The 15,579-nt window shown below is 43.6% G+C and overlaps 3 protein-coding genes and 1 non-coding gene across 4 annotated transcripts; 3 read left to right on the forward strand and 1 right to left on the reverse strand.

Annotated features, from left to right (window-relative positions):
* Window positions 1-749: 749 nt before the first annotated feature.
* Window positions 750-5,348, forward strand: sfxn3 (sideroflexin 3). Its single transcript, XM_049736058.2, has 11 exons — window positions 750-1,010; window positions 1,675-1,848; window positions 1,966-2,136; window positions 2,448-2,546; window positions 2,640-2,715; window positions 2,789-2,874; window positions 2,935-3,062; window positions 3,146-3,195; window positions 3,267-3,316; window positions 3,394-3,441; window positions 3,636-5,348. Exons 2-11 carry the CDS (start codon window positions 1,685-1,687, stop codon window positions 3,730-3,732), a joined length of 969 nt encoding a protein of 322 aa, XP_049592015.1. The 5' UTR covers window positions 750-1,010; window positions 1,675-1,684; the 3' UTR covers window positions 3,733-5,348.
* A 540-nt stretch (window positions 5,349-5,888) lies between these two features.
* On the forward strand, window positions 5,889-8,317 carry LOC125978506 (phosphoglycerate mutase 1). The gene is made up of 4 exons (XM_049735907.2): window positions 5,889-6,165; window positions 6,721-6,995; window positions 7,337-7,517; window positions 7,580-8,317. Exons 1-4 carry the CDS (start codon window positions 6,027-6,029, stop codon window positions 7,747-7,749), a joined length of 765 nt encoding a protein of 254 aa, XP_049591864.1. The 5' UTR covers window positions 5,889-6,026; the 3' UTR covers window positions 7,750-8,317.
* A 269-nt stretch (window positions 8,318-8,586) lies between these two features.
* slf2 (SMC5-SMC6 complex localization factor 2) lies at window positions 8,587-14,391 on the forward strand. Its single transcript, XM_049735906.2, has 20 exons — window positions 8,587-8,759; window positions 9,084-9,124; window positions 9,258-9,637; window positions 9,709-9,736; window positions 9,820-11,018; window positions 11,087-11,157; window positions 11,220-11,330; window positions 11,440-11,610; window positions 11,680-11,785; window positions 11,852-11,939; window positions 12,019-12,160; window positions 12,239-12,326; window positions 12,403-12,579; window positions 12,707-12,801; window positions 12,884-12,971; window positions 13,064-13,180; window positions 13,270-13,347; window positions 13,411-13,497; window positions 13,576-13,644; window positions 13,721-14,391. The coding sequence occupies exons 1-20, from the start codon at window positions 8,692-8,694 to the stop codon at window positions 13,994-13,996; spliced, it is 3,480 nt and encodes a 1,159-aa protein (XP_049591863.1). The 5' UTR covers window positions 8,587-8,691; the 3' UTR covers window positions 13,997-14,391.
* Window positions 14,392-14,545: 154 nt separating this feature from the next.
* On the reverse strand, window positions 14,546-14,617 carry trnaa-ugc (transfer RNA alanine (anticodon UGC)). Its single transcript has one exon. It is a non-coding gene; the product is annotated as a tRNA-Ala (tRNA).
* Window positions 14,618-15,579: the final 962 nt, after the last annotated feature.

Raw genomic sequence — 15,579 nt, forward strand, 5'->3', positions numbered from 1 at the left:
GGTGTCTGATATAGCAAGCCATCCTGTGTCCTGGGGACTAGTTATTCAGTTTTATCCAATAACTACTTGCCAGGGGGATGAAGTATGAGTACAAATACATCAGTCAATACCTAAGCATAGTTGTATTTAAGTTTTTAATTCAATACGTTTGCATTTAATCTTTATCCAATTTTGTGAATGTTAATGTATTTGAGTATAATTTAATTTATTTGCGAGATATTTTGGTTAAATATTTAAAAGTGTAATCAAAATAATGTTCCTAAAAAGTGAAGTGCGTTATATTAAATAAGATAAGATGAAGGAGTAAAACGTCTGCTACGTTTTTATGAACACTTCAGCTACGGCTGTATTTTACTGTTATTTGGAGATTGAAATATTTATTTTTTATTAAGGTTGAGAATCACACAACCTAGAGTGGGGGAAAGGGGCCGTGTCGTGACAATACGTTGTGAAACAGCACCGTCTAGCGGCCAAAAGATGTATGGTCCAATCGTGCGGTCGGCTTGATTACTATTTGTATCATCAGGAATCCCAATTAAAAAAAGGTGATGATTAAAACACCGCCAGTTCACGTTTCACATAGTTATGTAAAATGTAAAATAATAATAATAATATTTTAGATGAGTTTTCTTTCTGCTTCATTGGAAAAGAAAATTCAATCAGAGAGAGGGGCGTAGTGTCCCCGCTGATAGGCCTTCTGTCAACTAACCACGCCCTGAATACGTCGTCATCTGTGCCACATTTATTAACATCAGTTTTTTACAAAATATGCTCCTCCGGTGTTTAAATTTGCCTTTAAAGAACGTGAGGCTGGGTTCATTATGAACGGATAATCCGCATTATTTCACGCTGGTCTCTTTTTGTACCTGTTTTACGGTTAATGAACAGTCAACTTGGACTAAAAGCCTAATATCCCTACACCGCTCAGGACAATTGAACATCGCACATCTCTCTCAGCCGGTTGCAGTGATATTGAGAGGTCAATCGTCGTCAAATTTTAATTTCAACAGGTAACGTTTGAATTTAATTCACATTTTTAGCAGTCTGAATAGTCATGATTCATATCATAACGCGACGACTGCATGGTTTAAACCCCACCGGGAAGCTTTCATCCGCGACTCACACTGGAGAGCTAGCTGTATACTAGCATAAACGGTTAACAACCCTGGTGACTCGTTAACAATGAGGGCGTCGAAATGATGAGAATTGGAAAATAAGCAATTTAATTATTATGCCATCACAATGTCTCATCCGATGAATCATAATCGGTTCAGTCGTCTTAAGAATTTGTGCACCGAAAAACATGTCACGTGATCTTCAAAAGTAAAAGCCTGCACTCAGTTTGCTCGGCGAGTTTGACAGCTTAAAGTCAGGCTTAACATAACCGCAATTAATGCTGTTTACAATACACTTTTTTATTTGCACAATCAAAATTATCACACGACCGTGTTGGCGCCTTGATACAAAATGGAGAAATATTTTTCCTTTTTTTTTCCTCAGTTTAATTTGATTAATGTCAGCATTGATGGGAAAACAGGCAAGCCACAACTATTTGTATCCAAACTTTCAAAGTTGAACCCTTAGTAGTAAATAACCTAAATAATCACATAATAATAATATGATAGATATATGTGATTAAGTAATTGTGTCTTTTTCTTTTTTTTTAAATTCAAGGGAACCCAAGATGTCTGGAGATTTGCCCCTCAACATCAACATTAAAGAGCCCCGATGGGACCAGGGGACGTTCATGGGCCGCGCCAAGCATTTCTTCATGGTCACAGACCCCAGAAACGTCCTCTTGTCCTCCGAGACGCTGGAGGAGGCCCGGGTAATCGTGGAGAACTACAGGTAGAAGGCTCGCCTTGCTTTGTAAGCAAGCAGGTTATTAAAGAAGAAGCCATTAAAATTGTAAATAAATTATATACTACCCAAAAAAATAAAAATCCAGTGGCTATTTCTCTCCAGAGCTGGAGTGGTGGCGCCCGGCCTGACGGAGGACCAGCTGTGGCGAGCCAAATACGTGTACGACTCGGCCTTCCACCCCGACACCGGCGAGAAGATGTTTGTGATCGGTCGCATGTCCGCTCAGGTCCCCATGAACATGTCCATCACTGGCTGCATGCTCACCTTCTACAGGTACCGCTTTAATGATCATCACACTATCGACTCCGTGTGTGTTAACGCTGACTGTAAATTTCATTTCAATAAGTGCGCCGAAAGAGCCGCACGAGGACTGAACTGCAGTTTTAATCCAAGTTGAGTGAAAATCCTCTTAAAGACTCCCGAAAAAAAAAAAGGGAACTTGGGTGGAGACAACACGTCAGTTATGTGGATCATGTTGACCTAGTTTTAATTCGAGTGCTTAGTTTTTCTGAACCGAATTCAAAAGTGAGCGAGTGATCACATGATGACAATGAAGTGCATTGAAAACTATTTTTGGTTTACAGAACCACACCGGCGGTCATCTTTTGGCAGTGGGTTAACCAGTCCTTCAACGCAGTGGTTAACTACACCAACCGCAGTGGAGACGCTCCCATAACTGTCAAGTATGGAGAGAAAATCATATTTGTTGCATTGTTTTTCCCCCTATCATAAATAATGACATAATTAAAGTAAAATAATGCCTGACCTCCATTCAGTCAGCTCGGTGCGACCTACGTGAGCGCCACAACCGGCGCCGTCGTCACCGCCCTGGGCCTCAAGTCTCTGGCCACGGTAACATAATAACAAAAAAATGACTCAACTATGATTTTTCTGCTAATTTTAAATATGTTTGTGCTTCCCTTAGCGTCTTCCGCCCATCGCCAGCCGCTTCGTGCCCTTCGCCGCCGTCGCTGCTGCCAACTGTATCAACATTCCGTTCATGAGACAGAGGTGAGATCTACTTCACCGCAGCTCGACTCGACTCGGCACATGTCGGCGTGTCCCAAACAGGGAATTGAAATACGGCATCCCCGTGACCGACGAGAACGGCAACAGGTTAGGAGACTCTGTCAACGCGGCCCAGCAGGCCATCACGCAGGTGGTGGTGTCCAGGATCGGCATGGCAGTGCCAGCTATGGGTAATGTAAACATAGCCTGGACATCGAATGAAGTTGTAAGAGCGTATATATTTGAATTTAAATTTTTTTTGCTACCCTCGCAGCTATTCCTCCCGTCATAATGAACGCGCTGGAGAAGCGAGCCTTCCTGAAGGTAATATTTTCTTGGTCATGAAAAGGAGCCCTTCCACATTCCGAGCTAAACCCGCTGTCTCCTCCCTGCAGCGCTTCCCTATCCTCAACGCTCCGATCCAGGTGGGGCTTGTGGGTTTGTGGTAAGTCAACGGTAGGCTGTAAGGTAGCGCTATATTTTTAAACTCCAACATAACCTCGCCCTGTCTTTGATTGACAGCTTGGTGTTTGCCACTCCTCTGTGCTGCGCCCTGTTCCCACAAAAAAGGTAACACACATACATGCACTAAAACACAAGTTAAGGCATTGTGTCTTATTAAAGGATGTTTTGGTTTTGTAAAAAAAAAGCGAGCAGCGTCACCTTATGGCACATTAAAAACGACAACCCAAAAAAAAAACTACATACATTTAAGTAAACAATACAATTTTGCGGTCAAATGGCATCCCGCGTCATGCTTGCAGCTCCATGAACGTGAGCGGGCTGGAGGCGGAGCTTCAAGACAGTATACGTCAGCGCAACCCCGCCACCACCGTGGTCTACTTCAACAAGGGCCTGTAGGAACTTCACGCACACATATGCAATCTAGTTAAGCTTTTCCTTTGTATTTGTTTTTTGAACCCCTCCCACACGGAGGAAAAATGTTTGTGTGTGTAAAACTAAGTCGTTACTGATGTGTGTATTTAGCCATGAACTCGAATGTAACTTTACTGTTCTATTATCGATCTGTTTCAACCCCGGTTGTTGGTGTCTGCCCCCCCACCCCCCACCCCTTCCGTCAAAGTGGTGCTTCTTCCCTTTAAGTTCGGGGTGGGCAAGGTACGGCTGTAAAATGCTCTTGATAAATCAGAATTGTGGATCACTTCAGTAATATCCTACTGAGTATATGTCGTCAAACTACTCCGTTTATTCCACAGACGCCCCCCCCCCCCCCCCACACCTAAAAATGGTTTAACGCTGTCAGCACACTCGGAAAAAGCGAGTCAGCGGTTGGCACGTGGGCGGCAGGTTGTCACTGTAAGCTGATCACAAACTGTCACTGCAATAATGAAAAAAGCTGACGTGCAGGACGACGTTCCGTATTTCTGGTTTGATTTTTGAAACATACTTGAAGGGGGGGTGGTGTTAAGTAGGTGTGGTGCAAGTATTATATGTTAATAATAATGGAAGCACCGTTGATATCCGTGCTCCCCATGGAAATCTGTTATAAATATTTGTTTGTGGTGTTTTTGCTGTGCTGGCTTTGACGGGGGTTTTATTCTGGAGTTTATATAGTTGCACTGGATTTCCTCTAGTAGTAAAATGAAAAAAAAAAAGATTTTTTCCCATGACAAGAAACCCGCATTAGCACAATTTATTTGAATGAATATTAACTGCTGGAAATACAGTTCCGTCTTTGTCGTTTGATGTACGGGATACATTATAAATGTATATGATTGAGGGTTTGTTTGTTTTTCAAACTAAGATGTGCCAGTGTCCCTGAATGCACCAGCTAACCAGCAATTCATTTTGATTCAGGTGACACGAGGTGTCCAATTTCCCACCGAGTGGTTTATTTCTACTCTTGTATTCCTGAATGGTTTCATTCCAACATCCTTTAATTGTATGTAATTCATCTCATCATACCTCAACCACTGGAATAATAATTTTAGCATTTGTCGCTCCTGCCAAGACTGTATGAGTCAAGGAATCACCTTGCTGTTAGGAACCAACTATCATGCTGCAAAGTTAAATAATATAGATTGTATTGTTGATTTTGTTTGTCTCCCCTCGAGTGCAACTTTAGCAGATTAATCAGCACACAACCGATACGGATTGCTGTTAGGAATGTAGCCAAAGATGGAGTTTAAAAGGTAAAGAAATATTTTTTTTCCACAAGCTTTATTTTAAGTGGTTTTGCACCATGTCACTATGCATAATTTTTTTTTTAAATATAAGGCGCTACGTGATGTCTCATTGTGTGCGGTTTTTAAAAAATAATTTCTACAAGTCACGGTAGAGTCAAGCACATTGGAATGACACGAATGCTACGACAATCCGTGCATGTTCCACACCATGAATGTCATTATTGGTTGGGTGTACTCCCTTCTTTGTATTGTGTTGACATATATACAGGATATATTTCTTGACGTGTATTTTACTCAATCTTACAATAAAATATGTTATTTGAAATTCGAGTTTTGACTGTGAATTTGAGGATACCTGCGGCTCCAAAAGCTTTTTTTTTTTTTGCATCTTAGTTGTGAAATCTGAGATATTATGCAGTAGCTTTATTATACTGCCCTCTAGTGGCAGTAAGTATACTGTAGCTTATTTATCCACATGAGAAAATATTAGTTCTCAGTATAAAGTGAACATTAGCTCTTGGATTGGATGTCAACACTGTTTGTGGGTTGTGAGGGTAAACTATAGTTAATTTATTGGAGAAGAATGAGAAAGAGTGCTTCCTTCCTATAACGAATGTTATTCCTGTATCATTAACACACCGATTGTATTTATATATCTAGCTACAGCCATTTTGTTGTTGGGTCATTTGAATCACTCAGGCCAAGTGAGATTGTATATATTCTATATTTTCTTACTTTTAATTATGATTATTATGAGTAAATACCAAACCGCACTGATTGAAGGTCAGGAAACGCCCACCGCCCTCATTGGTGAAAAGAGAAAGCGTCATCTTGTACTGGAATCTCATTGGATAACAAAACCCGGAAGCGACGTGTTGACCAATCGACCGGATAAAAGTCGGCACCGGGCTGGAGTGAACTGCACCAGTTTATCGTCGCTATAACCTCTGTCAAGACTCATAAAGTCGCGTTTTTTCCCATTGACATATTGATATTTTTTGATTGATAATGGCTGTCTACAAGCTGGTGCTTATTCGCCACGGCGAGAGCAATTGGAACCAAGAGAATCGCTTCTGCGGCTGGTTCGATGCTGATTTGAGCGAGACAGGAGAGAAGGAGGCAAGGAGAGGTGGACAGGCCCTGAAAGGTAAGCAATGATTTTTATTTGATTTTTTTCCCCTAAATTTAATACTTCTGTGATTGCATCAAACGTGTTGCGCGCTATACATACAGCTAGTTGCATAATCGTGTCTACCTCTACCTCGTCATTGACCATGTGACATCGAGATGAAGATGTGCAGAATTTGGTGGAGAGTAGTAACTCAATATAACTATAAAGTAACTCAGCACGTTCCCTTTTACTCCATACATTTTAAAACATACATTGGTTTGGTTTTTACCACCCCTGTTGTGCAACGGTGAGTCAATGCATCTTGTTGCATCCTGCTTGTATAACCTTCTCAGATGCTACATGCTCCAACAGGCTTTTACTTCGCCTGGGTAAAACATTTCTAGTCTACTTTAAAAAAAAAAAAAAAAAAAGTTGGCCAATGCACACACACACACCAGAAGGAGCATCGCAATGTTTTGAAGCAAGAAATGTGGCAATAACATTATGTCGTTACTTTCTGGTCGAGAATGATCAAAAAATAAAAATCATGATTTAAGCATTTTCAGCCTCCTGTTTTTCCACCCCACCCAGACGCCAACTTTGAATTCGACATCTGCTACACCTCGGTGCTGAAGAGGGCCATCCGTACGCTGTGGCTGGTGCTGGATGCCATCGACCAAATGTGGCTGCCTGTGCACCGTACCTGGCGACTCAACGAGCGCCACTACGGCGGCCTGACAGGCCTCAACAAGGCCGAGACGGCCGCCAAGCACGGCGAGGCTCAGGTGAAGATCTGGAGGCGCTCCTTCGACGTGCCTCCTCCCTCCATGGGCCCTGAGCACGACTTTGACGCCATCATCAGCAAGGTGAGGGCAGTACACATTGAGCAACACTATTGCATTAAACTTAACAAAAGAAAATATTTTAACTTAACTGTTAAGGCCATGAAACCCACAGACAGATAAGTGAAATCAGCGGTCACATGACCCCGTTATTCTTGAGCTAGTATTACCCAATAGCTTGCGTTAGGAGTTAATATATGACTGCAAAGAATGGGTTAAAGTTCAGCGGAAAGTCAAACTGGTGGCCTAGTAAACACTAAGTGTCAGTGGTGGCAACCAATAAAGTCTAAATACTTTGTTAATATACTTAAATAAACATAAGATAATGATATTCAACCGCCCCATCAAAAACAACAATGTTGCAGGATCGGCGCTACGCGGACCTGACCAAGGAGCAGCTTCCTACTTGTGAGAGCCTGAAGGACACGATTGCACGTGCGTTGCCCTTCTGGAATGAGGAGATCGCCCCGCAAATCAAACGGGGAAAGCGAGTGCTCATCGCCGCGCACGGAAACAGCCTGAGGGGCATCGTGAAGCACCTGGAGGGTAGGTCGAACTTTCTCCACGCTTCCCGAAAAGACACTACGATGTAACTACTTTCCGTACAGGAATGTCCGACGCGGCCATCATGGAACTCAACCTGCCCACCGGTATTCCCATCCTGTACGAGTTGGACAAAAACCTCAAGCCCGTCAAGCCTATGCAGTTCCTGGGAGATGAGGAGACCGTGCGCAAAGCCATGGCGGCTGTTGCTGCTCAGGGTAAGGTGAAGAAGTAAAAAAAAAAAATCACCTGCAGGACAAAGTCTCTCATCATTGTGTGTTTGTCGGAACATTGTCACTCGCTGGCTTGTGCGATTGTTAGGACTGTAAATAAAAGGCCTGTGAACACAAAAATATTCAAATATAATACTAAGTCGTATTTGACTACACTAAGCGACATTTTAAAAAAAACATTTATGTTTGAACCTCACAATGTATGTTTTATGTTTTGATTCTGTCATTGATGATAATGATTAGAATTCAAAATGTGTCTTATAATACACAAAAAAACAGTAAATGGCTCCCGAAAGAAAAAGTTTGACACCCCAACTGTCTTTTACCGTGCATCATTCCATTAATGTTGTTAATGTGTTGTTATTGTTGTGTCCTATGATGAATATGAATGAGTCTTGTGCCGTTATTAACACTCTACTAATTGCCAAATCTAATATCCAAGTAGCAAAGCAGAAATCATTTTCTCAGTTAAGATTTTGATTTATTAACCATTTGTCCAACAGACATTGTCAGTCTTTCATGTGTAATATAATTGCCTGAAATTGAAAGTAAAACTGTTCTGCTGCTGTCTTCCTTTTGGTTCTTTATTTTACCACGCTATAGTTACATTCATAGTAATTAAAAAAAATAAACTAAAACTGAGCATTCTCAAAAAATACTGATGCTCTGTAACACTAATAGAATAAAATAAAAAAAATCTACATCTTGAAAAACAAGAGGTATACAGCAACAAATATTAAATTGCGATATGCGTCTTTCACCCGCACGGGGCAGCGTTGTAATCGCCAGTTCCGTCATCTGCCGTCATTACGTCAGCATGGCCGAAGAAGACGAAAACCCGGAAGTACTACAAAACCCATAATGCATTGCGTTACTGTTCGACGACCTCGGGCGCGTAATGCGCTGAAAACAACTTTTATTTTTACGTCTGCTCCCATTAATACATGACAATAACGAATGCCTATTTTACCTTCAAAATGAAAAATGGACCTGAAAACAAAGGAGATACTTGGTAAGCGTGCGAAAATCGCGTTTTATTATTAGCGTTAGCTCTCTTCATAGAGCATTTCCTCGTATGTCGGCGCATGCAATTTTCAAATTTTGCTCCCTCTACGAGATGTGAAGCAAAATTAAACTAACATTATCATCACATTGAAGCGTTAATTTTGATTTTAATTGGTTGAAGGTTAGCAGCGAGTGTTAGCTTACGCACAAGAACAAAGACAGTTAAAACGACAAATTAACAACATGCTGATTCCCACGTCATTTAGCCAGAACACAAAGTCGTTTATTTTATCTGACTTTTTTGGTAACATACTTTTTTTTATTGTTACAGGATATGTAAGAATGCAGAATACTGCTCCCCAAGGATTAAAGGTAGGTTAAATAGTTTCTTTGTCATTGTAATCCAGAATTTATTTCTTTATAATATGCAATTATCCCTTAAGGTCAATGAATGCTCTTCATGGAGCCCCCTACACCAGTTCATGTTTTTTTTTTTCTGTTTTAGAATCTCCGATGAAACCCTCACAAATCGCTAATCGCCTCGTACCCCCACCCAGGAGAATGTTGCCGCTCGACAGCTCGCCTCTTCAGCCGTCAGCTCGTCTGACGCCAATTTGCTCATCCGAGTCGAACCGCCCGGAGCACCGCATGTTGCTGTCGGGGTTGCAACGGAGCTTCGTGCCCAGGCCCCAACCTCCGGTCACCGGTGCCAAGAAACACGATGGGGCGCAAGTCCATCGACCGAGTATTTGCCGAGCTGAATCCTCTCATCGCAAGACGGATTTCAGCCCCCACTTTCTTTCACCTCATAAAGGGAGAGAGCACAAGTCCATGGCAGCAGTGTTCTCGTGTAGTTCCTCTGTACATAAACTACTGTCCATAAAGGTACATCATGAGTAAAAAATGTTTTTGGAATTGGCCTAAAAATATATAATTTGATTTATTTACTCTTTTAGGAACTTTCAAGTGAAAAATCCATTCCAGGTAATATCTCAGACATCAGTAGCTGGTAAAAAGAGATGAGCTACAATCCCAGAAACCATTTTGTGATTTTTGTTGGTCTTCAGCTATGAGCGTGGACCACGCCTCCCAGAAGCGCCACAGGGAGAGTGAGGAGAACGACGCCAGCGTCAAGAAGACCTGCGTCAGAGCAGAGCCTCCAACGCCAAAGACTCCAACAAGAACGTTCCCGACGTCACCGCACTCGTCGAAGCAGCCCGCAATTCCAAATGAACGGCTTTCATGCTCGGAACCATCGTCCAATTGCAAAGCCGCCGCGCAGACCAAACCTACTGTGACCAAACAAACTTTTTTAGGGGCCAGGCAGCTCCAAATATATTCCAATCACAGCAACGTTATCCGGTTGGGATCATTTTCCAAACAAGACCCTTTCAAGCTAGCGGGATGCGACAAAAGAGACAAAACAAATGCTGACGTCCAACCAAAACACAGCAAACCAGTTCACCGTAGCCCTCCTCGGCAATCCCAGCACAGTTCCTTCGACTCGTCGCTCAAGACCACGAAATGCAAACATCCCCACAGTCCTCACGAATCGCCCTCTAAGTTAAACGGTTCTCTAAGTACTCCTCCGGCAAAACGGAAAAAAATACACCACCGCAGTCGGACCGTTCCCAACGACTATGACCAATTGTTCACCCCGGACGTCATCCTCAGGCCCGTGCTCAAGACCACCAAGAACAAAACCGACGAGACGGAGGAAAGACCGCCCCGATGCGATCCCGCCGTCCAGAGTTCTGAGAACTCTTGTAGGAAAGGTGAAGACGCTGGAGGCACTTGTCCTGCTAAAGTTCCCATCTCATCTAAACACCTTCACATTTCCCTGCCATATTGCTATGTGTCGTTAGTAAGGCTCAGTATCAAGTCCATAGTTGCTAAATCCAAAGACCGGGATGTCCCTCGGTCATGCGGGCACTCGACACACGAGAGCCTTAAGCATGACGACAAAAACAAAGACGAGCGATCTTCCACATCACCCCGTTCCCGCTCTCCACCGACTAACAGAAGCAACGAACGCGAACCACCCGAGGATAAAGTGGATTCGTTGGACGAGGACCTGGACCTGAGTCTGGGTATTGCTTTCGATTTGGAATCAAGCCACACGTCCAGAAGCAGCGATGAGGAGGACGAGCTTCCGTCGTTGCAGGAGATCATGAATCGCGTTCGCAAGGACCCAGCATCACCGGACAAGGGCGACGTCTTCTCGGAGCCGAGCACACCTGCAGTTTCCGACAACACCTCTAAAGCTGTAAGAGTTTTTTGTACCGCCCTGCTTTAGAGATCTTTGGATCTCTTACATGTGTGTTTTTGCGTCAGCCAAATGTCAGAAGAAGCTCATACAGGAACAGCCTGGACCAGATTCTGAAAGAGATGGACACCCAAAAGAAGTAAGCCAAATGTTCGGCTGCTTGTTTTGAGAAATGGAGCGCCAACACTTTGTCACCAACAGGGCAAAAGAGAACGAGGCGCAGCTCCGCACCTCTTGCGACGAGGAGCTGTTGAGCGTGGCGGAATACCACGAGCAGGAGGAGAACCGCAACGACTGCTCCAGCGAACAACAGTATGACACCCTGGAAGCACGCTAGCCGGTTTAGCGTAGCCATTTTTTTTCCTGGGTCATCTGATTCAGTCATAATTTTGTGGTCGCAATTTTTTTTTCCCCCCTCCAGGGAATTCCTGCAACGCTACTCGCTGAACTCCAGCTGCGCTATCCGAGAGACGCCTCCCGGAGAAGTGGCGTTCCACCTTGACAAATTTGGTCAGATCTTCAATCAGGATTCTCTGCAGCTCAGACAATGCACGGCCAAGCCGCAGAACACGGCGGAGAAAACGCTGCTTTGGTGAGCTGACTTTTACCCGCCCTCAAATTTCAAAAGATCTTAACCGTAATGTCTGTCCTCTCTGGTCAGGTCCAGCCCGGCTCAGCTCAAACTGCACGTGAATATCGGCTTGTTCCAGGACGCTTACTGTTCTCACTCGCCGTGCCCGACTCAAATCACCAATTTTCTATTCAAGGTAGGCCCCACTCGCTCGCTGTCAACGAAGCGCCCAAGCACCGAGTCATAGTTTTCTTCCGGTCAGATGATGTCGGTGCATCCTGAGAGGTTGTTGTCCGAAAAGATGCTGCAGGCTCTCTGTGACATCGCCAACTCGGCCGCCAGTAATATCGGTCAGTACTTTTCTTTTCTTTTTATTTAAATTTAGAGAACTTTCTGCCGGTGACTTAACACCGTCGCCGTCTTTCTCAGTGAAGAACCAAAGCCACGTTTTTACCGTGTGGGTGCCCGCATTGGCTGACGTGACCTTGGCGCTGATGAACATGGGCGTCGCGTTCGTGACGCTCTTCCCGTTTGAAAACCTGCAGCCTGCGTTCACCGAGGGCGATTTGCTGTAAGTTTTGCTCTCCATCACAAATCTTGTATTTTGAAGAACTTGAGTGTGATACTTTGTGTTTTATTTTTGATACAGGAAGAACATCAGCATTCAAGGTGAATGTCCCCCTCACAACAAAGAATGGAACACGTTCCCGGAACACAACTGTAACAACATCTTGAAGGTGATGAGAGATGGCCAAAAAGTCCTTGAGAAACTACAGCACACACTTCACCCATTTTTTTTTTTTTTTTTTGCAGTACCTTTCATACTGCTTCAGCTTGTGCCCAAAAGCGTACAGCGACTACGAGCTGCTCCTGCTGCTGACGCTGATGGCTCGAGTGGCTCTGGACCCGAACTTCATCCCCATGGCCGGCGTGGAGATTAACAAGCTACTCAATAAGATTGTGAAGAACATCAGGGACTGGGACACCATGGTCAGTTGTACACTCGCTGCAATAGATGCTTAATTTAATTAAGTTATTTGTACCCTGAGGTACCCAAAGTATCGTTTGCGGGCCAGCTATTTTTTTATGTCGTTACATTTCCAATCTTTGGGTTTAGATCCCCAGAATGTGCCAGGCCCTCACCGAGCTGACCGATGACCACCACAACATGTGTCTTCTGGTTCAACTGCTGCCTGACAACACTCGCGGAAAGTATGGAAGTTCGTTGGTAGAGCCTTGATTCTGAAATAGTGCAGACCAATCACTTTTTTCTTTTTTTTTTTTTTTTGGGCAGATGCCTGCGACGGCATCTTAGTCTCTCGATGATCTCGAAACTCCTAGACGGCACATGTAGATACCGACCAACCGGAAGTGAATTCAAGGTGGTTGTTTTTCTCTTCTGTAATTTCAATCGAATTTTTTTTTGTGTCGCCTTCAATGTCATCAGTAATCCGTCGTCGTGTCCTCCGCTTAGCTCACCGCGCTCAAGCCGTACGTGGCCGCTATGCCACCTTCCTCCCTCCGCCGTTTCTTTCGGAACACTTCCAGCCGGAGTTCCACGGAGGAGGACTTGACGTTTCTGGATCAGCAGGTGACCTCAGTCTTGGAAACATTTTTAACTGTATCAAACAATTGATAAAAGTTCCAATGTCCTCAATCTGTAAAATGTTTGTGTTGCAGTCCTACTACCTTTGCTACAGCCTCCTAACTTTGACCAACGAAGCTTCCAATTTCCGCTCCTTCCCCACACATCAGAAGGTACGAGCGGCTCTACATTTGCGTCGGTCACGCTAACGTGCCCCCGTTTCGTTTCCCCCTCAGGCGCATCTGCTTGCTCTCTCGTCGGATCTCAGAGCGCACGTCATGTGTCGCATGAGAGAGAGCGAAACGTGTCTGTACAGGAGTAAGGTGGGTGCTCTGATTGTCATGTTAGGTTTTTTGTCCATGTTGCATGATAACACATCTGGCTGCACCTCCATCCTCCAGGTGAAGGATCTGCTGGCCAGGATTGACACCAAGTGGCAGATGATCCTCCATCGCATGCAGCCTCTCAATGTAAACCTGCTCTTAGATCACATGTACTCTTTCGGAACCTGGCTGTTAATTTTTACGCAATCCTCCTCTGACACAGTCGAAGCTCCGCGACTACTGGAAGCCCTCGACCGTGAGAACCTCAACGTGCACAAATCATCAAGATAGTTCCAGCGGGCTCTGTACGGGGAGCGAGGAATTAGTAGAAGAGAAAGCCGAAGAGGAGGCGAGCAACGACTTAGCCTCCCCCGAGCAGGACGCACCTCAGAGCACTGAAACGGGAGCAACCAGTCAAGAGCTTGAAGCAAACCACACCTCAGACACAGATGCACAAACAAACAGTTGCCGTCAGGATAACACAAACGAAGAGTTGTGAAAAAAAACAAAAACTTTTGTGTTCACGTTTGCAACATTAAGTTATAAGGCTTTAATGTTACAACTCGATTTGCACTATTAAGCCTGACATGAACAATTCATTCCGTGCCCACATTAGGTACGCCTAAAGTGTCGATTTCATAATGCGTTGGAATTTTGTATTTTTTCTGACGTTTGCACATAAATGGGAGCCTTCGTTTGGCCAAAGTTTTGTTACTGAAAGGAAAATAATGTTTCTTGCAGACCAAAGTAATTTTAATTTAATGTCACCGTGAGAGTATGACTGGCTCTAAAAATACAGTCAATAAACATTCCCCAGAATAGTGTTTATTTATGTTTGAGCTTTTCCTACTTATGAAATAATAAATATTTTGTGCAAGACTGTTCCTCAGTAAATGGTCTACTTTTAATGTACACTCAGATTGGAGCATTACATTTGTTTTATTGATTGCTGTTCTTTTAAATTATGTAAGTTTTCTCCGAAATATCATCTAAGCTCCTCGTCTTTTTGTCTCAGAAAAAAATAGACAATTTCTTGATTCAAAAGGAGTGGAGATGCCGGGGATCGAACCCGGGGCCTCATACATGCAAAGCATGCGCTCTACCACTGAGCTACATCCCCACATGGAGGTGACCCGGAAAAGTTTTAAATTATATACAAAACACATCTATACAAGATCCAAGTTTATATTTATTTGGGTTGATTTCTATTATGTCGACAAAATATGCGCATGCGCCGTAAATATTTGCAAATGGAACGCTCTTTGATGAAAAGGGGGGGCACAAGTGAGTGCGTTACACAACAAAATTAACTGAATTCTAAATCGTTTACACGTCGGTGGCGGTTAATCACTTATAAAAGCTTCAAATTCTTGCAAGTAGAGGAATCCATTTTTTTGTCCCACTTACCAGCGGTTGCCTAGCAACCGCAGTCAGATGACTGTCTGCAGACAGAACATGGCTGACCTGTCAGAAGTCCAATGAGGGAAAGGCCGAATTTAGCATAATCGATCATTTGTTCGCCGTCTTTTCTCATCACACTCCAAAGCGGTTCTTTGGGCCAGACGTCTTTGAGGTAAGCACGCTTTCCGTTTCGGAGGAAAATGTATTTTTCGCGTGTGTCTGTCTTTGCGGGGGGCTCTTTGCGAGCGCTAACGTCTACGTTGGTTAGCTAAGTTGAGCTAGCTGCTAACTAAACACCCACACTCGCTCCCCTGCCTGTTAAAACATTTCAACTTTTTGTCAAAGTAACAGAATGTTACAACGTTTTTTGTAATAGGTTGTTTTTAAATGCAACAAGTCGGCCTTAAAGCAGTCGAATGGCGACATATAATAAAGCTGTCGTTTAAATGTAGTTGTAGCTAGTTAAGCTGTGTCATATTTTAATTTGTCTGAATCCTAAAAAAAAATATCTAATTTCAGTCGAGGGCGGTTTGTTTTTTCAGGGGGGGTTTAAAACCTTTGACCCAGGGCAACAGTTCCAGCCTGAATTCACCTTAAAAAGAGCCTATTGATTGCCAGCCATTTTAAACCCTTCTTATCTTTCAAGGCACACTGAATATTGTTTTGACTTTGTAAACCTAG

The sequence above is a fragment of the Syngnathus scovelli genome, chromosome 12, assembly GCF_024217435.2.
Source record: "Syngnathus scovelli strain Florida chromosome 12, RoL_Ssco_1.2, whole genome shotgun sequence".
Taxonomy (NCBI): Eukaryota; Metazoa; Chordata; class Actinopteri; order Syngnathiformes; family Syngnathidae; genus Syngnathus; species Syngnathus scovelli.